We start from the raw sequence: 24486 nt of genomic DNA, 5'->3' as shown, positions 1-24486 counted from the left end.
AAGTTATCCAATGACTTTAGTTCAAAGGCAGCAAAGAAACCACTTACCCAGACAGAAAGAGATCGATCTTTGCTACCAACAGCACAACAGCAGTAGGGACAACTTGACTTGGTGGAGCTCCCATTCTTTTGTTTCTTTTTGAAGATTTTTGGATTGAATTTCTAAACAAATGAGATGCCCAAATTTTATCACAGTAATTACATTTTAGCAGGAGATCTACTTTCAAAGCAAATTTTCTACTTAAGAGTGAAAAATCAACATTTCATATAAATAAAGTCCTGAACCAGACTCTGTAAGAGCACTGACAAAAGCTGCAGAGGCTTTCTGAATGGGCTTTCTGAATGCCTTCACAGGAAAGGCAAACAAAATTAATTTTACTAGGGATCAGAAACCCACTAGAAACCAAAATCATTTTAATCAAGTCACTGAAGAGCCAACAAAGCTGATGTTTGACATTCCTAGCATGCTCCTCTACTCCCCTTGTCTCGTTCATCTACATTCAACTCTCTTATCACAAGAGCAACCTGATTGCTTCCAACACGTAAAGTCGACATTTTTTAATCACAACCATGCATTTGCTTTACTAATCTTGACACCCATCTTCACCTCTTGTCCCATTTATACATAAAACTATCAAAAAGCACATACAAGTTTTAGCTTCAGGGATAAATTACTATCACTCACTCACCACTACTGTAACTGCCTTCCGATGCCCTACAAAATCCATGTTGGTTTTCCATCCATCCCTCTCAATGATCTGAGCAGTGGGTCCAGAATTGTTCATGGCATGAGCAGAAACAAGGTAGTGACCATCGGGTGACCAGCTGAGGCGCAGCACGTGAGTCGTCCCTCCACACTGACAAAAAAACCAACATACCAGAGCTGTCAAAGTGTTTGGCAAACAAAGGGGTTGTAATACAAACTATTTAAATTTCAGATTTAGGGAATATGATTACAAAGTTTCCTGTGAATATGAAAGAATCATTTCACACACAATTCCCAGCACTTGGCCATGTTTACACATGTGATGTAGTGTAACTTAAGAAACTATCAAAAGGAGGGAAAGGAACTCAGAGAAATTTTTAAAAGGAAACATAAATGTTACATCTTTTTGGATACTGTTTCCCCAGCATTTATCACAGTCCTAGTTAGTAATGGGGGTCCAACACAGCAACCAGTAATGATGAGACTTCAGCTTGCCACACCAGCTCTGAGGGAACTGAGGCAGATCAGGTGTATTACAAAGAGCAGTTGCATCAATACCCTCAGATACTGCAGATCACTCACTCCACTCACCAAGCACCAGCTTCTGTCCCCAGAAACCCAAGCTCTTCATCAAAGCCATCACCTAACAGCCCTGTGATGCCAGACCAAAGATCCCTCCTAAGTACTTTCCTCATTTCTGCCAGTGGCCCACAGAAGATGCATAGGGAAAAACGTCAGACTATTGTGATCACTGTGGCAACACTTTCCCAGAATAACCACTACATTTCCAGATTACTTAATTGTTTACATAACCCATGTAAATCTTTGACATCCACTATAACAAATGGCAAGAAGAGTCTCTAGTCAATCATATTTTTATGAGAAAGTAATTCTTTTTTTTTTCCCTCTTTTGAAGCTGCTGTCTGAGAGCTTCATTTGATTCAGCACTGTTCAATTAATTCATGTTTGTGCAGAATCAGAGTTATTCTTCTAGTTTTATTCATTCTGAGGGAATTCACTTTGAACATCACATTCTGAAGTACCTCATCGAAGGGCTTTGTGATGCTGGTTTCCAGCTGCCAGTCCATGGTCCGCCACACCTTCAAACTGCGATCATCAGCCTGAGAAGCAATGTATTTCCCAACTGGATCCCAGGTCAGCCCTTTCACCAAGCCAGAATGCCCCTTCAAAGTGGCAAGAATTTCTGTACACACAAAAAAAATGAGAACAGAGAACAGTTACCACTATCCCCTTTAGGGTAGAGGGTTGAGAAAATTTACAACATCTTTTTGAAACAGCATATTAAGTATAACCTCCTTTAGTGCAGAAACAACATCAACCAAATTGGAACCTGTACTGAAGAAAAAACTGATATAAAAAAGTGCTAAGGAGAATTCTGGCCAGAATAAGAGGTGCAAAACTGTTTGGAAGACAGGTCATAGCAGGAAGAGCAGCAGAGTCCCAGTGCTTCAGAGTAGCACTTTGAGGCTGTGGAAAGCAGCACTTGAACTGGAATTTTGGTTAAACATTCACCCTTTCCTCCACACCCAAAGATTATCACAACTAATCCAGCTTTGTGCAAGTGTGAACCAAGGCAAAGTTGTGACTCAACAGACACACAAGGCTGGCAGACCTGGTAACCTACTTTCAGTCACACTCCTGCTTATCAGCCTGTGGGAGGAGAGGCTGAGAGGGTGCACAGTTAGCTTCAAAGTCTAAAATCTCTGCTCTCAATATTGCAAGTCACCTTAAAAGAAATGGCACGTAAATAAACACATGCAATCATGACTTTCATGTAAAATGAGCAGCACAGCCTGAATGCAGCTGCTGTCTGCAGCAGTGTGGGATCCCCTGCTCATTGCCAGCCAGACCTGGAAGAAGGTCTGAGCTGCCAGACTGCAGGTGTGGCACCTCCTGCAGTCAACCCACTCCTAGGGATTTGAAGAGTTGGTGAAATACCCCCAAGGAGAGAAGACTGACACAGAGCTTTACATCCTGGCACATCTTTAGAGCTCTCACCTGGGAATTTGACAGCATTCCAGATGACAACAGTGTTATCAACACTACAGGATGCCAGCCAGGCATCATGTGGAGACCATGCTACATCCATCACATCTGTTTGGGAAAAGGAAGTTTCCATTTAAGAGGTTGATAGTAATCAGAAAATCAAGAAGTCTTTGTACAAAGAACTTGTGTTCTCTGCAGCAATGTTTTGCTATCATTGAGAAATGATTATCATTCACTAAAGTGGAAGGTAAGAAAGCAACACTCCTTGGGAGTGAGACTCCCCAACTTCCAATGTTCAATGGACGTCAAGGAAAAAAAAAACAATGCAATGTTTAGTGATTGTAGGAAGTACTAATGCCTGCACAAAGAAATTTGTCTTGTTTTGAATAAAAAAAGAACCTATTATAATGCACTCACTTCATTCCAACACACGTGGAGTGATCAAAGCGATTTACATCTTGATTTTAATCACAGCTCATGTCAGCAGATGCAAAATACATTTGGAATTATTTATTTCTTCAACTTTTGCATTGCTCTTGAGATACTTTTCTTCTAAATAAACACTGATATTCTTTGGTTTACAAGAACATGTTTTTTTGCCAATGAGATTGTTTATTGCTAGAGTGAACATTTAATTAAAGATACAGATTAGCTTCCTTTATTCAGATTCATTTTTAAGCTAGAAAATAGCAAAATATAAGTTTCTTAGTTGTTAATTTTTCTCCTACATACCAAACTTGCCAGAAGTTACTTGTATGAAAACTCCATTTCATTAAAAATTCTATTTTTTATGATTTTCATTGTTGCTCTTAAAATTAGTCACTGACCTGCCACCAAATATATATATTTCAAATAGGAAAATCTGATGCTAAAAAGCAATTTTTTTTCCAAATACATGCAAATTATGTTTGTTCAACACCTTTAAACTTACCCCCTGAATGGCTTCTGAGAATCGACACACACCTCCACTGCTCAACATTAGTAAGTTTGCTACTAGAACCAAACACAGTGCTAGGTCCAATGTACCTAATGAATAAAAAATTAAATAAAATAGAAAGTTATTAAAAGAACCACCACAAGCTCTTCACTTTTTTTAAAGAAAATCAGCTGCACAGTACTTCTGTTTTATAGTCAGTTATTCCTACAATACAAAAGGGGGGAAGAAGTATTTTTTTAGAGAGAATAATTCCAGTTATTAAAAAATAGCCTTGATAAAATATAGAATTTCTACAGATAGCATAAAATGATAACATTTAAAGTGACTCTTCAAATCTCATCAGGGAGCTTTCTTCAAGGACAGAAGAAAATGTCTCAGCTCCTGCAGAGGAGAGAGACTGCCCAGGCAGCCTCCAGCCCAAAGGACACCAGGCCAATGCCAAGCCCAGCTCCTCACACAGCAGGAGGAGCACTGAGCTCACCAAAGGGAAAAAGCACTGAGATGTCACAGAGTAACTCTCGAAATGAAATAGAAAGGGAGAAGGATCCTTACGCAGCTCGTTTCCACACCATAATCAACTTGTCATCTCCCCCCGAGGCCAAGTAAACGCCATTGTTTGACCATCGCACACAGTTCACACACGCTGAAATGAAAAAAGAGAGTTTGCAAGATGAAATATGGGGATAAGGGGGTCTGGAGTGCAGACAGGATTTATAATACAAATAAGCAAAACTTGACAGGAGACATTTAGGATTTAAGTGGGCTTTTTCCACTCAAAGCAGTTATTCTGTCTGCTTTAGATAAATGAATTGGTACTTATCTTTCAGTAGCAGCTGAGGAATTTCTGACTTAAAAACCCCTATTCCTTATCTAAAGAAGCTTCACCAAAAGAGGCTTGAAGGAAGAAAGATTAATATTCCTCTAATGAAGGTAACTTATTCTGGTAAATAAAGTGGGATTAAGAGGGCAAAGAAGGAAAGGTATATTTTGAAGAAAAGAAGGGACAACTTGTCACGTGACCATACTAATTTCAAATTTAATGATTTATAATGCAATAAATGTAATAATTCATAACTAAAATCAATATACTTCATGTGATGTATCTTTTACACTCACTTGTTCTCCTGTCCTTTCCTTCAGAGCTCCCCAGTGTATCAGAATGTGCATTATCAAAGACTTTATGGCCACAGCTGAAAAAAGCTTAGAGGGAGGAGATTTCCAAAGGTATCTATGATCCTCTGCACATTTCCTCACCTTTAAACATTTTCTGCTGAGTATCTTGAAAAGTATACAGCCAAAGTATGACACCACTCTGCTGTGTTTTATTGATTCTCCACCACTGAACAGGAATGATTTTTACAATTACAGACATGTAAGTCTTAAGCTTTGGCAAATTATCAATAGTCAGTAAAAAAAAACCTCAACCAACCAACTTTGTTACCTAAGTGATTGTCCATCTGACAAAGCATCTTGGGGATATTTTCATTCTTTTCATCTTCCTCTTTCAGGACTGGAGCCATATTCCAGATCACAACTTTGCCAGAATCCTGACCTGGAAGAGATCAAAAAGCCCCTCCTTCTAAATACATGCAAAAAAGCTTTTCAAATTTATCTCAGTTCCAGAACAGATGTGAGAATGTAGGCATGACTGCAGTGGGGACTTTGGAAATGTCTGAATACAGATGTCGCTTTGATATAATTAGACCAATTCAGAAGTGCTTTATTTTTCTTGAAGCTATTAAAAATAAATTTATAGAGCCTTGTACAAAAGTCATACTGTACAGAATCAATACCAACTATGAGGACAACTACTTGTAATAAAATTGTATTTTAAAAGAGAAAATATACGTATTCAAATACTAAATTCCAATGATTGTAGCCAACATAAAATTATTCACTATTGTGAAGCAAATAATATTTTTGCACATTTTTCTTAAGCTATTCTATTTATATAATTGGATTTTTCTGTCCTAATAGCTCAACTGCACATCCAATTCCTCTTCAAATGAAAAGGAAATTTGGCCCATATGGCCACGACTCAATCACTGATAGCAGCTACCATCTCGATGACGTCCAAGGGGATGAGGACATCAGAACATGCAACCCTGCCTTCTGCAGGAGCAGCAGCACTTCCCAATACATTTTAATAGCTTACATAATTATCTGTTTCTTAGAGATAAAAGTGATGTCTTTTTAAAAGGGTCAAACCTATTCAAGTGCTGTGGGGGCACAAGATGAGTATTATTATTATTATTATTATTATTACCCACAATTCTGCCTCCTATCAGTACACAGACTCACCTTGTCCTCCTGTTGCAAACTTGGTCCCATCTGGGTGAATGTCCACTGAAAATATTGGCTTTCCTGGAATTAGAGAACAAGCAGCAATATACTGAATTGTTTTATATTCAAGGGAATGCAACAACACCAGAACCACCATAACTCTTCTGGCTGGCAAGCCACTTTCTTCTTCTAAAGGCTGCAGTTGTAAGAATTACAGCTGACTAAAGAGCTGAGAAGAGCTTGCTGACAGAAATGGCAGCCCATTAAAAGCCTGTATGGAAGTTACCATGCCACAAAAACCAACAATAATCAGGGACACTAAATCCAGCAGGACATGCCAAATACCTCAAAGCAAAGTAATACCACAAAGCAAGTGCCAACAAGGCAAAACTGTATTTGAGTATGGAATTTCTCCCAGGTTTCTACAGTTCATTAGCTGATGACCTGCAGCAAGTCTTCTTTTGGTTTCTGGTTTTGTTGTTGTTTGTTTGTTTTCAATCCTTCCCAGTCTCAGGCTGGATCTGTTGGTCACACAATTACCTGTCTCAAATTACAATTCTCTTAGTGAAACTCTTCTACCCAAAGACTAGTTTTGATTTTATGGCTTCCGTATAGAAAGAGGAGGACTAACCAACAGCAGTATTACTCTTAAATCCTTCCATTCTCCATATGCTACATCTTTCAGAAGAAAGCTTTACTTTACTAGAATGTAAACTCTGTAACAAATAACATAGCTGGGAACAGCTTTGGAAAGCAGAAAGGCCTCACTTCCAACATGTTGTGCTCTAACCACTGGCTCGTATTCACTCTCTGTATGCTCACAGTTGTTTTAACCTTTGCAGAGGAAAAGGAAGAGGGGAGCAGCAAGCTTCCTGCCTTTCAGTGATGCTCACAGAGCCACCACGAAGGATTATCTGCAAGAACACGCATGCGATTTCCACATCCAAACAATTCCTGGCAGCACTTCCAACCCTTTCAACGTGGAGTGCCTCTGCAAGCAAGATCACATATGCCACTATAAAATAAGGCAAATTATCAAGCAGCCAAAAGTACCAGGACCCACACACCAAGATTACTTGACAAAATTCCCAAAAGTATCAATCTTGTGCTGTATCTTCATGAGATGTTAAGACATAAATGACTAAAACCTGGAGATCTTATCCAACAGCAAGTTTTATGTCCAACTGTAGCAACTGAAACCTTGACACTAAACTCCTAATAAAATCCTCATCCAAATACCCACAATTTCTTGCTTTTTGAGGGATACACATTCAGCTTCATTTTGACTTTTGCATCCTTTATGTTGACTTGTTTTAAGGTTTGTTTTATTTGGATTTATATTGCAACTCTGACATGTGACTTCCCTTAAAACTTTTACAGGCAGCCAAGCAAAGACCTTAAGCACAGAAAGATGGCCCTCAACTCACATTCCTTCCAAGTCCTTCAGACCACACAGCACACATGAGCTAAGACACACATGAGCTGTGGTTTTCCTTCAGCTTGTTGTGCCTGATTCCCACTTTGTTAACCCAAATGCAACATTCAGGGCTAAGCTGAATACTTAGAGAAGCACAAGCAAGAAACAAACATTTATTTTACCCTTTCCAAAATGTGCAAGTTTCCTTAAATTAAACCATCATTTGAAATAGTTGAGCCCGCTGACACCTACTGAGAAGGCCATTCTGGAGACCTTAGAGGTGGAAGAGGTGACCTTTTCAATCTGCATCAAGTCTTGGGCAAGAGGAGCTCATATACTCTAATATTTGCCATTAGATGTGCAGGGGAGAGTGGGAAGCCAGCTATCAAAGACCTTTGAATTGTAATAACCTGGCTCATTTTGCCTCTGTACCATTCACACCAAGAGAACACTTGCAAATCAGAAAGGACAGCAACCCAGCCACCTCTACCATTACTATTAACACAAAGCAGGTATGCTACACATTAAAAAAATTGTCATTGCATTCATTGCTTTGCAAAAATTACTGATATAATTTTCCATTCCTTTACTACATGTTTAAAACTACCACAGCCTCTGTAATTTCTGCCTTAAGAGGACAACTCTACAGAAGCAGTAACATCAGCTCTTTCCCTTCTCCTGGGCAAGGATTTTTCACAGATCTACATATGGGGTTGAAAAAAACTCAGCAAATTACTTTGCCTAAAGAGCCAGAGGTAACTTAGCTACAAATTGACCATAAGAGCTTAAAATTAGCCACACCAGGGAAAATGGCCACCAAGCCCAGCACTCTGTGTTCAGAACCCAGCACTAGGTAAGTCCCTAGGGATCTGTACAATGGTGAGCACACAATGCTTCTTCCTAGGATAATCTTCCAACTCCAAAGAAATTACAGTTCTGACTTCTTGAATCAGGGGCCCTCAATGGACTTTCTTCCATAAATTTAATCAGCCATTTCTCAGATCCACAATTACCATCAACAACCCCTACAGAACGAGATCCACTGCTCAGCCATGGGCTCTGTGAGGACCCTCCTATTCCACGGATCTGCGCCAGCTATTTGTTACTGTAACACAATTAATCCTTGTACAGAAGGGCAGTGAATGGAAATCTCTCAACACTGATCCCTTTTCTGCCACTCACAACTGTGTTCATCACGCCCCCAGCCCAATGTTCCCACTCCTTGCCCAAAGAGTCCAACTCTACTCCCTTGTTCCTGCTACAAAGGGAGTGTCACACTTCTGATCACCCTGGTCACCCCAAGCCACTTTCAGTTCTCCTCTGTTTTACAACATGAATGGGAACTGGCATTGAAGACCACATGTTCAAACACAAACTAGCCAAACACATAGCAGGATAACATTTTATTTTTAGGTTTTTCCTAGCATAGATTTGGGGTTCAATCAAATAAGCACTGAGCAGATTTTCATAAATGGTTATAATCCTAAAAACTCAGACCTCAGTGGAAGTTGTCAGGTGACAGGGCATTATTTTATACGTGGAGTTGAAAGAGGGTATGGACTTTGCACCCAGGAAAGGCAGCAGTAATAAATGAAGCCCTGGACAACAGTTTCCTACTGTGATCCAGGAAGGGATCTTATTCCACAGGTAACTAATGACACACAATGACCTGCCCAGTACTCAATGTCCAATTACTAATTAAAAAAAAAAGAACAGATAAACTGATCACAGGACAGAAATTCAGCACGACAAAGTCATTGCCAGGGTGCTCTTTCCTCCAGGGTACCACTGTCGAGAGAATGCCATCTACAGTGCTGGGTAACTGCAACAGTTTAAAGCTATAAGACTTGTTCCATAATATTTGTGGTTTACAAATAGAGCACAGATAATGGGTTTTTCTCCACTTCCTTCAATTTCTCAAAATAATGAAGACAGAGCCATTGTTTGATAGCAATCACCTTCTTCCCTGGGTTCATGTCTTTATCAGATGATGTTAGCTCCTGTTGAAACAAGCCAAAAGGCACAAGGTCCCTGCTTCAAAGTGACTGAAGCTCTCCATGCTCCTAATTGGAGATGTGTTGAGTTTCCCAACAGTAATGATGCACCAAAACAAAATGTGATATTTAAGCAGCAACAGTAAAATCTAACACAGTGTGTTTTAAGACATTCTGACCTCCTGCAATAATTTCTAAAAAAAGATAAGCTTAAATTATTGAAGCTCCCAGAATCACATTGCAGGAGGAGGCAAACCAGGTTCATTAAAAACAGAACACCTTATGATATACCAGATGTCCTGTGGGCTTATTTGTTTAAAGAACCCAAATATACATTCTGTACTTAAAGAAATACTGATAATGAAACAAGCTTGGAACAAAAAGATCTAAGTAAGATAACTGAAATCCAAGGAGAAGGTCCCATCTTAAAAAAAAACAAAAACAGTGAAGAATAAAAACAATTTTAAATATTGCATCATTTTTGCTTGTTGTTTAACTTTATACAATAATCAATTAACTATAAGAACAGTTTTAGGTGAATTTTTACCTCAAAATGAATGATTTGCTATTCAATTTGCTTCCAGCCCACCTAATACACAACATTCAACGTGACTCAGAAATTAATTCAAATATTTACATTCCACCATTACAGCTTGGAGAGATAAACCCCATGCCTACATTTAAACAACAGCAGGCTCCAGTTTCCACAAGCTGCTCTACATGAGCAGCACCTTGGGGCTTTCAAGGGTTTCTTGGAACAGCAAGGGATTTCCTTTCCCACAGGGATCAGTGTTTGCCTGCATGAGCTGTCTTTAAGCACCTGGGCTCTCAAACCCCTGAGCATGGAAAGGCAGCTGCTGGATGCATCTGTACAGAGGCACTGAATGCAACCCTGGCAAGGAGAAGCCAAGAACATCACTTGAATCTTAGAGTCATCTGATCCTGCCCCCATTACACTGCACTTTTGAATATTCTTCCTTGTCCTAAGTCAAAGGCACATGGAAGAGAAGAACACAACAATAATGAGAATTTCATGCAAAATCTAATAAACCCACATTAAGTGTGTGGAAAGCTTAGAGAAAATGCATCTGAGCAAGAAATAATTCCAGTAAGCACTCGGAAAAAGTTAAATGAAGAACTCCACCGCAAAAACCTGTAGAGCCCAAATGTGCTGAAGTGCTTTTACCATAAATAAACCATAAGTGCAGCACCTCGGCTGTGCAGCACACAATTCCCAGGTGTGCTGGATTTCCTGGCTACAACACTCACTTCCAGTGTCTATTATCTCCTGGAGAATGTATGCCTGGAAGCACCATTCTAGTCCATTCAGGAAAACAAAACTCCCAAAACTGAGTGGGGAGAGGTAAAGGCTGAAATGTCAGCAGCTGGATGTGGTGTGTGGAAGAGCCAGCCCTGCTTGCAGGGCTCACTCACAAGTGAGAACAGCAAGGCAGCCCCGTGTGCCCGTGCAGAAACCCAAGGAATAACAATTCTCACAGAGGCTGCAGCACACACAGTGTAAACTCTCCTCACCCTGTTTCTGGAGAGGTTCCAGAGCCACCAGAGAGGCCCATCAGCAGTGATGGAGGCTCCTCACAGGCAGCGATGCCTGGAGGATCCGGAACCCGGGGACGGTACAAGAGGCTGACTAAACTCAGCGGTTTTTATCCCGCACTCCCTGCCCCAAGGACAGGGATGTGTGACTGTCACACCGTCCTGCACACCTCTGCAGCCCTCACAGGACCTCCCAAACGGAGCTGGTGGTGAATGTTTGTTTTACACGTGGTGAAATTACAACCAAATGTCTTGGCCAAACTCATCCCAAAAGGCCAGCGGCAGAAACAGGAGGAAAATTCAGGATATCAAGGCCCTGTGTAGTGCATTGTCCATTATCACAGGGCTCTGTACATGAAGCCTGTGTTCTGCAATGGTTGGATGTGTTCTAAATTGCCACAGATTTCAAATACATGCCCATACCAAAAGGTGCACCCGTTAAAAAAATAAGGAAAGAAGTTACAGATCTGATCTCTGTGATCTCCAAGGACTTAGGCTGAAAGTTTTTATTCAGCTGCTCCTGTGCTCCCACTGAAGATACACAGAGGCACAGGACAGCCTGACCACAGGCAGCCAGAGATTAAGATGTAAATGCTACATTTGTTTAGAGTAACCAAGCAGAAATGTAAAAAACATCTCAAATAAAGCACTTCCACTTTTTTTTCAGTTCACCACAACCTTTGGTTACAAGGTTGAGTCCATCTGCTGCCTGTAGAGTCCCTGGAGAGCAGGCCAAGCAAAAAATCACACGGATGGCAACTCAAGACATAAATTGTTATCAGAATCTGCAGCATGAACACAAAGAACACAACACATGCAGAAAGGCAGCTGTAAAGTTGTGCCTGGGGTTTTTAACTCAAGCATGCTTTGCCAGCTTGAATAGACTGGTCTTAGTTTTACTCTACACAGCAATCGGATACAGTAGCCCAGCTAATGACAGTTACACATGGACAGAGTGTAAAATTTGCAGTTGAAATAAAGCTGTACCCATGAATCTGAGGGCAAAACTTGCATAAACAGAAATGAGCTCTTCATGTTAGATTTCTTCTCACTGCTTCACCAGGAATAGTGCAGGTATTAGTCCAGAAATGCATCCCAAGCAGTGTAAATATGACATAAACACTGATGCTGTCCTGTATTGGCCACACAAGGAAAGCACAGAGCCTTCTGTCAATATCAGCACTTTACTCTAAGCTTTTTCAGCTCACACAGCTCTTCAACATCACCAGAGGACTGGCACACAGGATGCTACATAAATTCAGGGAGATGTTTCAAAAGAACTGTTGGAAGAAACTTTTCCCTCCGTGGAGAACGACAGCACAGCTCAGTGCATTTGAGGACTTTTAACACTGTATTTATCTCAGCAATGTGAGACCGGGCTGGTCAGTGCAGAGCACTGGACACCCCCTCCTCCTGCCTGGACCCTCACCCCGAGGAGACCCCGACCTCTGCCCAAAGCTCCTCCTCCTCTCTTCTGCACGGGCTCTGCTCGAGTCAAGCACTCCCTCCGCACTGTCCCAGGCACGCAGCGGCCCAGCGGCTGTGCCCGGCCGGCGGAAGGAGCTCAGGGCTCCCTCAGAGCCCGCAGCCCTCCCTGCTGTGCCCGCTGTGCCCCCCAACACGCCGCGCCGGGCGGGCCGGTCCCGGGGCTGCCGCGGCACGGCCGCTCCAGCCCGCTCCGGGGAACGAGCTCTCCCCGCCCGCCCGGCTCCACAGAACGGGCTCCGCTCCCGCTCCCGGCCGCCGGGACAGCGGGCTGCGGACTTGTTGCTGCCGCTGTCCCCGGCCGCGGGCGCCGTTCCCGGGGCGGCGGGGCTCCGGCACCCGCGGCCGCTCCGGGAGCGCCCGAGGCCCCGCCCGCCCGCGCCCCCCGCGTGTGCCGCCCGCCCGTTCCCCCGCCGCACCTGCCCGGCCGGCCCGCGGCACCTGCTGCCCCGCCGGCCCGCGGCACCTGCTGCCCGGCCGGCCCTCACCATTGTGGTTGACCCAGGTCGGCTTCAGCAGCTTCATTGTTCCCCGCCCGGGGCCCCCGCCGGCCTCCGCCCTCGGGACCCCAGGGCGGCTCCGCCCGGGCTGCCTCCGCGGCCGCGGCGCTCAGCGGCCGCCGGCCACCATGGGCCCGCGCCCGGCGCCGCAGTGCCCGCGCCCCCGGCCGGCCCGAGCCGCCTCAGCGCCGCTCCATGTCCCGGTGCCGCCGCCGCCCCGCCGCATCCCCCGCCCGGCGCCGCCGGCGATCCGGCACCGCCGGAACTCGGCGCCTGGCAACCGCCAAACCGGCCCGGCGGGAAACAGCGCCCGCGACCCCGCCGTTCCCCCGCCAGGCGCCGCCCCCCAGAGCGCGGGCGGGCGCCCCCTGCCGGGCCGAGCGGGGCGGTGCCGGCGCTGCGCGTAGGGCGCCCGCCGGAACCTTTGTGCCCCGGAACGGGGGACGCGGGCTCGGAGCGCGGGCGGCGGGGGCGCGGCGCAGCGCGGGCCATGTGGGCGGCGGCAGCGGCGGCGGCGCGGGGCCTCCGTGGGGCCCGGCTCAGGTAGGGCTGGGGCCGCCCTGCCCCGGGACCGCGGGGAGGGAGCCCGGGAAGCGCCCCGTAGCCGCGGTGCCTGCCCAGCCCGCTCCCGCCCGTTCCTGGGGCTCGTCTGCCCCCGGGCTCCCGCAGCGGGCTGGGCCCGCGCTGGGCCCCCGCGCTGGAGAAGCCGGTGCCTTGGCACCTGGGCCGGTTCGGCCTCCCGTGACCCCTGCCGAGATACGACAGTCGGCATTGTGAAAAACAGCATCGCTCTCTTAATTTGAACGGCGGTGGTCTGACCTATCCCATACAGCTTCTCAAAGGGGTCACTGTCAGAGCTTAAAAATAAAACTGCTATAACCTATCCAAAACCTGCATCTGTTTCACCCCTCGCTATCCTGTGGGCTCACACCGACCAGTCCATATTCGGGATCAGTTTCCTAGCTGAAGAGTTTGAGGCCATCTCTGGGCAAACGCTGTATCCTGCCATGAACGAAGTGGCCGAGGATGGTTCAAAACTCATCACTGATATGTGAATATATGGATAACAAATAGCTCTTGTGCAGAGTCAATGACACCAGAGCCAGTTTCTCCTCACGCTTCATGTTACTTTTCCTCCTGCAGCTCCTGGCTGCCCCAGAGGGTCCCGCTCCGAGGGAGTCACTGGCGGAGCTCACTGCTGGAGCTGAGGACATCCCTCCCTGTGAGGTGAGTGTGGCTTTCCTGGAGTTACACTGAAGTATTCTCATCCACTGCGGGAACTCTCAGACAGACTCTCAGTCTCTCACAGACTCTCCCAAGTCTAAATGTAACCTTCAACTGTTCATGTTTAAGTCTCTGTATGCCAAAGCAGTTAGGAACTGCTGGCCTTTTGTGGAGAGTTCAGAGGTGATACAATTACCACTTTGTGCTTGGGAGTAGCACAACCACAGAGCGCAGCTGGAAATGTTGGGGGTTATGCAGTGCTCCAGAATTCCCTGCTGGGCAACACCAGTGAAAGCCTGGCTGAACCAGAAATGCTTTGCTGTGAAGGCAGAGGCAGCCCACGTGTATTTCTGTGCCACATTTCAGTGTCTGGTTTTGTTTTGATGCAGCTTGATTTAAAATACCCGGGTAGCGCTTAGGTACTGCTGGAGAGGGACTTTCACACCATAAATGTTGTGTGTTCAGTCTGCCAGGCAGGAATGAGGGTCAGTTTGTTTGTGGGGTGTGCAATATCTTGGATCCGCATGGAGAAGTAACATCTGCAGCCTGAACTTGGCTCCAAATGCAGAAATTTTAGAAGCATGTATAAAACCACTTGCAATCTTCTTTAATGTGAAATAACAGGAATATTTGTTCAAGGCCAGGTTGGATGGGGCTTGGAGGAGCCTGGTCTTGTGAAAGGTTTCCCTGCCTATGGCAGAACCACATGAGGTTTAAGGTCCTTTCCAACACAAGCCACTTTTATGGTAAACCTGCTGTGCTGCACTCTGAGCCACTTAAAACAATTCTAATTCAATTTTTCTGGAACTTGCTCAGGTCATTCTGATGTTCAGCACAAAATTGCTTTTCCCAGGCAGTTACAGTTCTCTCTCTGCAGAAAATCTCAGCAGACATGTCACTGGCTCCTGGAAATTACATTACTTGAATAAAGCTAATGGCTGGAATTGGTGTCAGGGACCAAGTTAAGCAATGGAAAAGAAAGTTGCTGGTGTTGAATTAAAGGACAAAATACCTTCTTTCATTTACTATTTCCCTTGCAGAGCACAACCAAAGAAGAAAAAGAAAGTGGATGTGAAGAAAGAGCAAGCACAGAAGGAGCGTATGAAGAAAAAGCTTAAAAAGTTGGAAAAAGCTGCCCCAGAACTGATTCCAATTGAGGATTTTATAACACCACTGAAGTACTCTGAGAGCAACAGGTCAGGAGGTCTTGTCTTTCAGCATGCACCTGCACTCACAGTGAATCTTTCTCTGCACAACTGCAACATAGTGTCAGCCTTGGTACAAAACGTTGCCCACTTCCATCAGGACAAAAATATGGAAAGGAAATATTATTTGTTCTCGCTAAAAATAATAAAAACCAGCGCATTTCCTGTTAGAGACTGGAAGGCCTCACGGGCTGACTAAATTATTAGTGAATTCAATCTATACTCTAGGTTTGGTGGGACTTTTTTGCTTGGTGGTTGATTTTTGGTTTCAGCATTTTGTTTTTCTTAGTTTGGTCTTTGGAGTCAGGCTCTCTCTGTTTCAGTGTTATCCTTCTCTTCCTCAGGGTGCGAAGCCTTCCTGCCCTTTCTCCTGAAGAGTCTGAAAGAAGAGTTTTACTGCTGAAGAAGTGGTGTTTGTTTAAGCAGAAACAAGATGAGGCAGAGAAGAAAGGCATCAAGGCGCTTGTGGAATCTCAGCAGGAGGCGCTGAAGGAGCTGCGCCTGGAAAACGAGGAGCTGTACGAGGCAGCGATCCGCAGGGACGAGGAGCTGTTCCCCTTCGAGAGGGACGGACCCCGCTACACCCCGCCCCTCCCCGGCTATGATCCCCCCGAGGGGAAGTGCATCGACATCACCAAGGTGTACACGCAGTGAGGGGGGAGCTCCTGAGCCGGCTGGAGGAAGATTGGGATAATAAACAATTGTTCCTGTGGGTTCCAACACTGCAGGAGGTGACTGTAAAAAAATAAATGAAGTATCTCTGTGTTTTGATGACTATCCAGGTAATAACACACCTAGCAAAGCTACGTGACCTCACATAGTGGCAAAGCCAATTTTTTTTAAATTTTCTTACCTTGCCATGTAACTGTTGTAACTAAGTTTCCATGGGTTTGCCCTAATACAAACCAGATGTCTCTCTAAAATCGTTTAAACCTTTATTTTTTAGGAGTTTTGAATACTGCCACAACACACACCACAAATTTGAGAGCAGTTCTAACAAAGGGGCAGTTTCAGCGTGTGCAGATCCCAGGTGAAAAGCTCTTCAGCCACCACAGTCCTGATTCTGGGAAATGTCTTTTAAATGCCAGTGTTTGGGATTGGCCTGAGCTGGCAAGGAAAGCCCCACCCTGGTTTTTTCTCCCCATCTGGCAGGCCTGGGGTGGGTACAGTTCCACAGTGCTCACTGCCAGCTGGCAGGGTAAGGCCCCCAGAGCTAGAGCATGATTTGGAAGCTGCCTGCTGAGATGAAATCCTGAAGTGTAAAACAGCAGTAGAAGACCACAATCAAATTAACCACCTCAAATTTCCCTTTAAAATACTCTGTGTTTAAACAAAATGTCAGTATTTTTGAATGAGTGCTAAAGTATTGCAAGGCAGAGCTACAGTATGATGTGGAAGGAAAAAAAAGCCAGCATAATTCTGAATTGTCTATTATTTTACTGACGAAACACAGAAAACAGTCTTGTTAATTTGATTTGTCATGGTCAAGTGGTAGATACCAGTCAGATGGTGGGCTCTTCCTGAGCTCCCACACTGGAGCATATTTCTGTTTTTCCATAACTCGAGCTCTTTCACTCTTGCACAAAGCTTCCTGAAATACAGGAAAAATAATATTACCATAATAGTGTTGCATGTTCCAGTCGTACAGAGCTGATTTCCTGCTGTGAATATTTGAGATAAAAGAAAAAAAAATTATCATGCTTAAGCAGAAGTGCTAAATGTTATCCAAGTAAGCCAGAATACAAGTTTTTAACTCAGTTAGATTTATATTTTGCCTCTGGCTGCTAAGTTCCGGAGGGAACTCCCACTGCTGTGGAACCCTCCCGGCAGCCGCTGTCCCCGCTGGCTGCAGGGAGGAGCGAGGCTGTGCCTGTGCCGCAGGGCTCGCGTCCTCCAGCGGGGCTGTGGCCAGCGGCATTTCCAGACAGCCCAGGAACGCCTTTTCCCTGTAACCTGGCGGCTTTTCCTATTGGGAAGGAAATGTCAGAGTAACAGAAATCACGACCTTTTACAGCTGAAAACTGAAAATACTCCCTGGATCCTTCACTGGATTTTAACACGATCCGACCCACCTCCGCTCCGCGCCGGCGCCTGCTTCTCCAAACCCTCCCCCGCCCCGCGGCTGCGGCGTTTCCGGCCCAGCAGCCCGGGCAGCCTCGGGAGCGGGCCCGGTACCTGCGCGGCGGCGGCGCGGTCCCTCTCCCAGGCGCGGCAGGCCTCGTAGTCCTCCCGCCAGCGGCTGCAGTCCGGCAGCTCCCCGTGCGCGTAGTAGTGGTGGAAGGCGTGGCGCAGCCCGCGGCAGTGCTTCCACTCCCCCCAGTAATCCTCGCACGACCGCGGCGGCTGCGGACGGACACGGCCGGGCTGAACCGAGTCCCGCCGCCCGCCCGCCCGCCCGCTCCCGGCCCCGGCCCCGGCCCCGGCCCCGCTCCCCCGCTCACCCGCCAGGAGCCGTCCGCGCCCGCCATGCTGCGCCCCGCCAATGGCCGCCGCGCTTACAGCGGCACCGCGGGCGCGGCCAATGGCGAGGGGCGGCACAACGCGGCCCGGGCCCGGCAGCCAATGGCGGCGCGGCGGGCGGCGCGTGACGAGCGCGGCCGGCGGAGGAGGCGCCGGGAGCCCGGCACGGCTCGGAACGAAAGCAGCACACACAGCACGCAGGGTACGAGCGGCTTTTACTCGGGCTCTCAGCACAGCACGGTTGCACCCGGGTACCCCCCCGGCACACAGGATACACGACCCGTCCCAAAGCGGCACCGCGCAGTGCAGCTGGGTCTCTCCTCTCCCTACACGTGCCAAGAGATTGCTACGCTACTTTAGAGGATCTGAACTATTAAAAGGCATGTTATTAATTATAAATATAAAAAGCAGTTACAGGGGGTTTGCTTAGAATGATTAATAACCCAACACCTGAAGCTAAGCTTAAAGAGACTCCCTGCACTAAAATCCTAAACACCAAACTCACCCTTCATTTGCACCACACCAAAAAGCTGATCTGAAATTGTGGCAAAATATATATAAAGTGAGGAAAATACCAAGCACAGAGCAACAGGAGATCATCATCACTCAGGAGATGAGGGGAGGATGTAAGAACTGGACCCTTAGTAAGGTAGAGCTTGTTACTTTTGCTTCTCTGGTCTATCACAGATCTACGTTCCCCTCTTTACAACACATACAAAAAGCTTCTTCCAATATCCCAGAACTTAATTTTCAACTGAAAATTAAGCCAAGTCTGACAGCTCCACCTCTAAACATGAAACCAAAACACCTATTAAGTGTTCCTGTGTTGCAAAACGATCTCTCAGCTGCATTTACTAAGATCCAAGATGCTGCAACTGTTACTTTATTTTCCCCCTAACTAGCTGAAGGTACCACAGCTTAGGGCTTTCTTCCTTTTTTGCGCAGGGACTGGCCCTCTCCTGAAAAGGCAATAAAACGGCTTCCAGATTCATCCTGCAAAAAGAAAGAGGGGAAAAAAGGTTTTACTTCTTTGCTCGCTGCTTGTGTGATGAAAGCTGAACGATTGCTAGCAAGAATAATTCCATCAGAGCAGCCACTGACTGTAGACGTTTCACATGCTTAACCTAGATAAAATCCCCTTTCTTCCTGAGAATAAAACAGCAGCATTTTGGTGACCTGTCAGCCAAATGGCTTAATAAACTGACACCAGGCCAACCTTTTCCATCAGTAACAAGGACATCAGAGGTTGCCTCATGTAACTCCAACCATTCTAAACTACTACTACTTTTTAATGGAAGCATGCTATAAAAAAATCAAGGGGGAGGAAAGAGGGGCCACAAACTTGGATCTTAGTTCTAATGTTCTAGTTCTGTGCAAAACTGAGGAGGATTCATCTTTATTTACCTCTTCCACTTTCTTAACCAGTGGACGTGAATTCCTAATGAATGTGATTCTACCGATCTTGAAGTCATAGTTGGGAATTCCTCTGGAAATAAGCATAAGAATATGATAAGTTTTATACCCACCACTGAATTGTACATACAGAGAGGCCTATTCTGGGTCTGTCAGTGTAAGACCAATACTGACTGCACATTTTCATTTCTAAATAATTCCAAAGCTAAACTACTGAGAATTATTTTCTGAAGCTAGGCACAGATTGCAGAAGTAAATAATCAGATATTGGAGTTGTTGTGGAAGCTTGGCCACAGGCATGTTTCCACTAGCCTGTGAATAAAAAACACTATTTATTTTCTAAAAGCAAACTCATGACGAAATTAGTTTGTTTATATTGCAGGAGCAAGGAAAAAAACCTAGAACTCTGCCCAAACAGTGATCTTTCATTTGAATGATGCAGACATACCTTCGGATGTCTCCTGGTTTAATTGGTGAGGGGCTGGGCTCCACACCTTTCTTCTTGCCATCCAATCTGTTCCCAGACCCAGAGAACGCCTGGTAATACATAATGAGTTTTCATTTACCTCCTGGCATTTGAAAGCACACTGCACAAGGACATAATAGCCTGTAAAATCTTACAGCAATTTTTATTTATTTCTTTAATTCAGCATGCTTTTTTTGGTACATATAAGCTGATGAATCGTGGGTGTAGGGGTCTGTGTCAGCCTCCTATCTGGCCCCCTTTGCAGAGAGCAAGTCATGCTGTTCCTGGCTGTGATCACACAAAACCTTCCCAAGTACATGCCAGTTAAATAACTGAGAACATTATTATTAACATTATTAACATCTCTAAGAACAGCTACTAATATTTTGCAGTTGTTCAGAACAGCTTTCCCTCACCATTTTACAGCATTTTGAAACCAGCAGAAATAGGGGACTTACACGAAATCCTATGTCACTCACATACCCACTGTGCTCTGCTTCCACATCCTGTGAGGGAAAAAACAAGTTCACTCTGTTACTGTTCTGACATGCACATGACATGAAAACAGTCCAAGTATTTCTGACTAAACAAATTTCAGAACAATCCCTTTCCCAAAGCAACAGTTTGTAAACAACTGTCTCCTAAGTAACATATGCAAAAGCTTCTGGTAAGTACAATTTACCACTAAGAACTTGTTTAAATAAAAAAATGTATGTTGCCACTGACTGCTCCCCTCACAATCCATGCTGACTTCTAGGGAATGCATTTTGGAAGAGTAAAAGATGAACCTACTGTGGTCTCTTCGTGTTGTGCACTTCTTTCTGGCTCTTTGTATCCCAAAGGAGCATCAAAATCCACCTATTTACACAAAAAGCATGAAAAATCCCATGATTAATATTTTTCTTTAAATCATAAGCTTTATACCAATATTCCTCAAAACTCCACGAACTATTATCACTACATTTGATCTAAAAAGAACTAAGGTTTGCTTGTTAAACATTTTAACTGAGAACTAAAAAAAGACCAAGACTCCTAAGGATGAACATGTAATGTAATGGAAACAGAGCAGTAAAACAGCTCCACAATATCAGTGGAATTTGAGTCGAGACAAGGCTATAAAATAAAACTCAGCTAAAACATGCTGAAGCTAAACATTAAATTCCAGGCACTGCAGTCACCAGATGGTACAAGAAGTGCTAATCAGGATCAGAGATGGGGTTACAAAGGCATGTGAGTACTCTCAGTTGAGTGATCTTCCCTGCCCCATGGATTGCACCTTTCTTGCAGCACCAGGGCTGGGCGTGCAGAGCTATCACTGCACAAGTGCCCTCTCCTCTTGGGAGGACACAGCCAGGGCAGCTTCCCCCATCAGCTTTACTTACGTTCATATCACACTCTATGATGGACACAGCCTTATCTGGTTTGGTCTCCATTACCCGAAGCTCATAGATCTGAAACAGTCACAGATATTTTAAGATTGCATTATGTGTAAGGAACGCATGTCTAAACCCTTCCCTCCACACAGCTTGAAGGAAACTGAAGTAAGTACTCTTTACTTGAGGACTAGATACTACAGGGTGTCTACAGAACTTAAAAGCAAAAGTTTTTACTTAGAAGCCAGAGAACCCATTACTGTAACTTGTTGGACTCTTTTTAATCTGCCTTTTTGAAAACAAATTCAGAATTTAGGATAATTTCTTTCCCGTGACTTGTAAAACCTTCAGCAGCACAAACATTTATTTTCTTGTGAGTCCAAAAAAATTTAAACAGCAGCTCAAAAAAAGACTTAGCTGACTCCTTTTTCCCTCTAACAGAAAACCAACTGTGAAATCTGCCATGTGGGATTACTTGTCCAAAACACTGCACAGCTCTGGGTTCATTGTTTTAGTACCAACATCCAACAACTGAACTCAGTCTGTAACTCTCAAGCCCAAACTGTACCTTTTCATTGTAGTTGATGGCAATAACATCCCCCGTAGTTAGACAGGCAAAGTTTCTCAGTGCATTTTCCAGTCTTTGGAGTATGTTAAGATGAAATATTTGTTTTCAGTGAAACATCAAAGCCTTAAAGTTACCATACTGTAGGTCTCTGATCCTTACTTTCTCAAACATGTCATCAGTACTCCAGATAGGATTTTAGTAAATAATAGGATGTACAAGTTCTTCAAAGGGACACTCAAAACTCACTGCATATATGGAGAATCCAATACTTCTCCTTCTTCAGATTACACTTTGTACCAGCAGCTGACCACATCTCTGTGTATCAGCTCTCCATCCCTTTTGTTTTCAGAAGGAGCAGCAGTGGCCACACACTACTGGAAATGTCTGAGCCACACCTGAAAAGCTAGCTCTGTTTGATTGTTCCAATTTGGAAGAAACGTTTTTTCCCCTTACTCCATGATTGAATAGGAAGGATACACAGCTTTGGGATTGGTGATGTCAAGAAAATCTGGACTCTGTGGCTGAAATTTTGAGTAAGTAGCAACTTGCAGATTCACACTCTCCACTTGGACCAGGCCTCCTTCTTCCAGCAGCAAATTCTGCATCATCTGCAAGAATGGAAACAAACACACAAAGCCCTGTCAACGTGTCTGATGTTTTCAAACCTCTCCCCTCAGAGTGTATATTCAATTTCAGGAAGAACAGTCAGGTGCATGTTAAAAGCAGTCTGCTTTGCTTAGTTAAACTACAGAGGGAAGCCTGAGCCAGAACTGAAGGCTGTTGTAGAGAGCAGCAGAGACAGGCACTGTCAGGAAGTGTTCCACCTCCTTAATATTCAACTTGGCAACTCGCTAATCCCACTTTTCAGGTTCTGGCAGTCCAGCATGAGGCAACTCACCCAGTGTGGAAGGTAACAGATGCCCTCATCAGCCACGAACTCGAGCACACCGCAGTGCGTCATGCGGTCGGAGTTCTTGTTGGTCAGCTTGAACAGCATGGGGTAGGTAATGTTAAGGCGGCCTGGCAAGAAAGGAGAAAAAAGGATTTCTTTGTTAAATGCCCCTAGAACCCTTCTGAGCTCAAACACCACCAAGAAAACGGGCCAGACTATAGGAGAGGACTCCCTTCACAGCATTATTCCAGTTGCTAAAACTGCAGAGGAACCAGATACGCAAACACAGCGCTGGCATCGCACTCAGAACTTTAAATGCTCAGGGAGCCCAACACTTCAGATGTTTGTACCTTGTCTGAAGGCAGACAAGCCCCATTAATTCTGACACAAAAAATACCTTCAAAATACATTTTTTAAACTAATTACTCTCATAGTGTCTATTTAAGACTTAAATAAATAACTAAAATCCTGTGGTATTTCCCTACACATTTGCTCCTACTTCTAATTTTGTTATTTCAGAATAAAGTATTCACTTACTGAGTTGATCCAAAGCTGATGGTGGCATAATTACTGCAGAAATGAATAAGAATGTAAAATTAGGAAAAGTACATCTGTATGATAGTACATAACACACAATTTTATCTCTTCTTTCTCTAAAATATCTTTTAAAAAAGGACAGATTCTAAAATCTGCATATTCATTTTTAGACAGAGACTTCAGTAGAATCAGTCTTGACAAATATCCCTGCTGTGTGGAGATTTCAGAATTATAATCAGGGAAAAACAAAAGAGAAGGTTTTACAATACTATCCCTAAAGAAAATTTTTCCCAAATCTAATTTTATTTGTTTGGGCTCACAGGTGCTCTTCAATCCACACCAACTCAAAAAAACATAGCATTAGTCTGACAGCCGGAAAAGGAAGTTGGCCAATCTTTTACTTTCTTTATATAAATTAAATAACAACACGGTGAGGGGAGAAACTCCTTAATCCTAAACTTCCATGGCTCACACTAGATACAAGACTGTAACAAGAAACTTTATAGAAGAAGACTGTCTCCTATACTGATAAACCCCGGCTCACTCGGTAAACATTTTTAATTACCGAGTAACGCAATGGACGATGACCCCTCCTCCTTCCTCAAAGCCCCACCCAGGGTGCTCAGCACTCTGTCACCATCTTTTCAGTGTTCCTGCTGCCTTGGCCAAAAGCTGCATTACTTGACACTATTCACAAACACTCTTCCAACAGGTTTATTAGTCAAAATAAAACATGCACATACTCTTCCCGCCTTTCTCCACATCTGACCTGTCATTAGGTCCGGCAAGCATGGATACCGAGAAGCAGCGGTACTGGGTTGAGAAACGGTTCTGGAACACCCGGGGGATGGGGTGGTCAAACATATTAAAAGAGAACTACAGGGGGAAAAAACAACACACACAGAAGAACGCAATTATCAGTATCGACAGCACACAAAGTATCACAGCACCCGCTGCGGACTCCTGAAGTGTCGCCGCCGTGACGCGGCCCCTCCCCGGCCGCCCCCCGGCCTCACCATGGCGGCAGCGGCGGCGGCGGGCGCTCCCTCGGGGCCGTGCCGGGCCGGGGCCGCTCGCTCGCCTCACGGGCCGGGCCGGGCCGGGTTCGCTCGCCTCACGGACCGTGCCGGGCCCCGCCCACCGCCCCGCCCCTCCCGGCGTGCCGCGCGCCGCCGGCCGCTCGGGCGGCCATTGCGGGTGAGGGCGGAAAACTGCCCTGGCAGCCTCCGAGACGGCCACCGCTGGGAGCTCCTTCTGCCCGCTCGACTTCTTTTAGGTCACCATGTGTTGATGAGGCCTTGCTGCCCTTTCGCCGCGCTCACTTCAATGGCAAAGAAAACAACTCGCCCTCAGCAAAGATGTCGGAGCCGGAGACAACACCCGGCAGGATGCTTCCGGCCGAAGCCCTCTCGGGATTGGCCCGCAGCGCGCATCGTCACGGCCTTCTCCGCATCTCATTGGCGAAG

General features: G+C 45.2%; 4 protein-coding genes across 8 annotated transcripts in view; 1 reads left to right on the top strand and 3 right to left on the bottom strand.

Moving 5' to 3' along the window:
- The window catches only part of LOC134560186 (protein HIRA), a 32136-nt gene extending 18951 nt beyond the window's left edge, over positions 1–13185 (bottom strand). For 2 of the 4 annotated variants that reach the window (XM_063415894.1, XM_063415895.1), the window contains exons 1-9: positions 12802–13185; positions 5951–6013; positions 5091–5201; positions 4202–4292; positions 3644–3738; positions 2725–2820; positions 1749–1909; positions 689–856; positions 48–161 (exon numbers count right to left, since the gene is read on the bottom strand). In XM_063415894.1, coding sequence (XP_063271964.1) covers positions 48–161; positions 689–856; positions 1749–1909; positions 2725–2820; positions 3644–3738; positions 4202–4292; positions 5091–5201; positions 5951–6013; positions 12802–12907 — 1005 coding nt within the window. In that variant the 5' untranslated portion in view covers positions 12908–13185. The remainder of the gene's footprint in view (positions 1–47; positions 162–688; positions 857–1748; positions 1910–2724; positions 2821–3643; positions 3739–4201; positions 4293–5090; positions 5202–5950; positions 6014–12801) is intronic. The other 2 variants (XM_063415896.1, XM_063415898.1) reach the window with 1 other exon arrangement.
- An 84-nt stretch (positions 13186–13269) lies between these two features.
- MRPL40 (mitochondrial ribosomal protein L40) lies at positions 13270–16080 on the top strand. Its single transcript, XM_063415791.1, has 4 exons — positions 13270–13425; positions 14026–14109; positions 15147–15302; positions 15656–16080. The coding sequence occupies exons 1-4, from the start codon at positions 13373–13375 to the stop codon at positions 15963–15965; spliced, it is 603 nt and encodes a 200-aa protein (XP_063271861.1). The 5' UTR covers positions 13270–13372; the 3' UTR covers positions 15966–16080.
- A 645-nt stretch (positions 16081–16725) lies between these two features.
- On the bottom strand, positions 16726–17932 carry C19H22orf39 (chromosome 19 C22orf39 homolog). Its single transcript, XM_063415792.1, has 3 exons — positions 17753–17932; positions 17487–17654; positions 16726–16902 (listed from the first exon to the last, which is right to left on the bottom strand). The coding sequence occupies exons 1-3, from the start codon at positions 17777–17779 to the stop codon at positions 16777–16779; spliced, it is 321 nt and encodes a 106-aa protein (XP_063271862.1). The 5' UTR covers positions 17780–17932; the 3' UTR covers positions 16726–16776.
- Positions 17933–17969: 37 nt separating this feature from the next.
- UFD1 (ubiquitin recognition factor in ER associated degradation 1) lies at positions 17970–24184 on the bottom strand. 2 transcript variants are annotated; one of them, XM_063415789.1, is made up of 12 exons: positions 24037–24184; positions 23764–23896; positions 23021–23053; positions 22490–22611; positions 22069–22199; positions 21592–21664; positions 21033–21101; positions 20443–20508; positions 20109–20156; positions 19633–19721; positions 19176–19257; positions 17970–18764 (listed from the first exon to the last, which is right to left on the bottom strand). In XM_063415789.1, exons 1-12 carry the CDS (start codon positions 24037–24039, stop codon positions 18690–18692), a joined length of 924 nt encoding a protein of 307 aa, XP_063271859.1. In that variant the 5' UTR covers positions 24040–24184; the 3' UTR covers positions 17970–18689. The 2 variants fall into 2 exon arrangements, with proteins under 2 accessions (XP_063271859.1, XP_063271860.1); XM_063415790.1 differs by having other exon boundaries at positions 23790–23896; positions 24037–24065.
- Positions 24185–24486: the final 302 nt, after the last annotated feature.

Source organism: Prinia subflava, chromosome 19, assembly GCF_021018805.1.
Source record: "Prinia subflava isolate CZ2003 ecotype Zambia chromosome 19, Cam_Psub_1.2, whole genome shotgun sequence".
NCBI classification, from domain to species: Eukaryota; Metazoa; Chordata; class Aves; order Passeriformes; family Cisticolidae; genus Prinia; species Prinia subflava.
The sequence above is the reverse complement of the archived record's forward strand: the minus strand, read 5'-3'. Positions and strand labels throughout refer to the sequence as shown.

What these genes read in the sequence shown, in the direction of transcription:
- MRPL40 (XM_063415791.1), top strand. Translation starts at nt 13,373, where the DNA reads ATGTGGGCGGCGGCAGCGGCGGCGGCGCGGGGCCTCCGTGGGGCCCGG. An exon ending in AGGACATCCCTCCCTGTGAG is followed by an intron (nt 14,110 to 15,146) that starts GTGAGTGTGGCT and finishes TTTCCCTTGCAG; the next exon opens with AGCACAACCAAAGAAGAAAA. An exon ending in AAGTACTCTGAGAGCAACAG is followed by an intron (nt 15,303 to 15,655) that starts GTCAGGAGGTCT and finishes TCTCTTCCTCAG; the next exon opens with GGTGCGAAGCCTTCCTGCCC.
- C19H22orf39 (XM_063415792.1), bottom strand. Translation starts at nt 17,779, where the DNA reads ATGGCGGGCGCGGACGGCTCCTGGCGG. An exon ending in GCGCGGACGGCTCCTGGCGG is followed by an intron (nt 17,655 to 17,752) that starts GTGAGCGGGGGA and finishes GTCCGTCCGCAG; the next exon opens with CCGCCGCGGTCGTGCGAGGA. An exon ending in ACCGCGCCGCCGCCGCGCAG is followed by an intron (nt 16,903 to 17,486) that starts GTACCGGGCCCG and finishes CCTGTATTTCAG; the next exon opens with GAAGCTTTGTGCAAGAGTGA.
- UFD1 (XM_063415789.1), bottom strand. An exon ending in TCTGTTACCTTCCACACTGG is followed by an intron (nt 22,200 to 22,489) that starts GTGAGTTGCCTC and finishes CCATTCTTGCAG; the next exon opens with ATGATGCAGAATTTGCTGCT. An exon ending in TGGTTAAGAAAGTGGAAGAG is followed by an intron (nt 18,765 to 19,175) that starts GTAAATAAAGAT and finishes TTCTTTTTGCAG; the next exon opens with GATGAATCTGGAAGCCGTTT.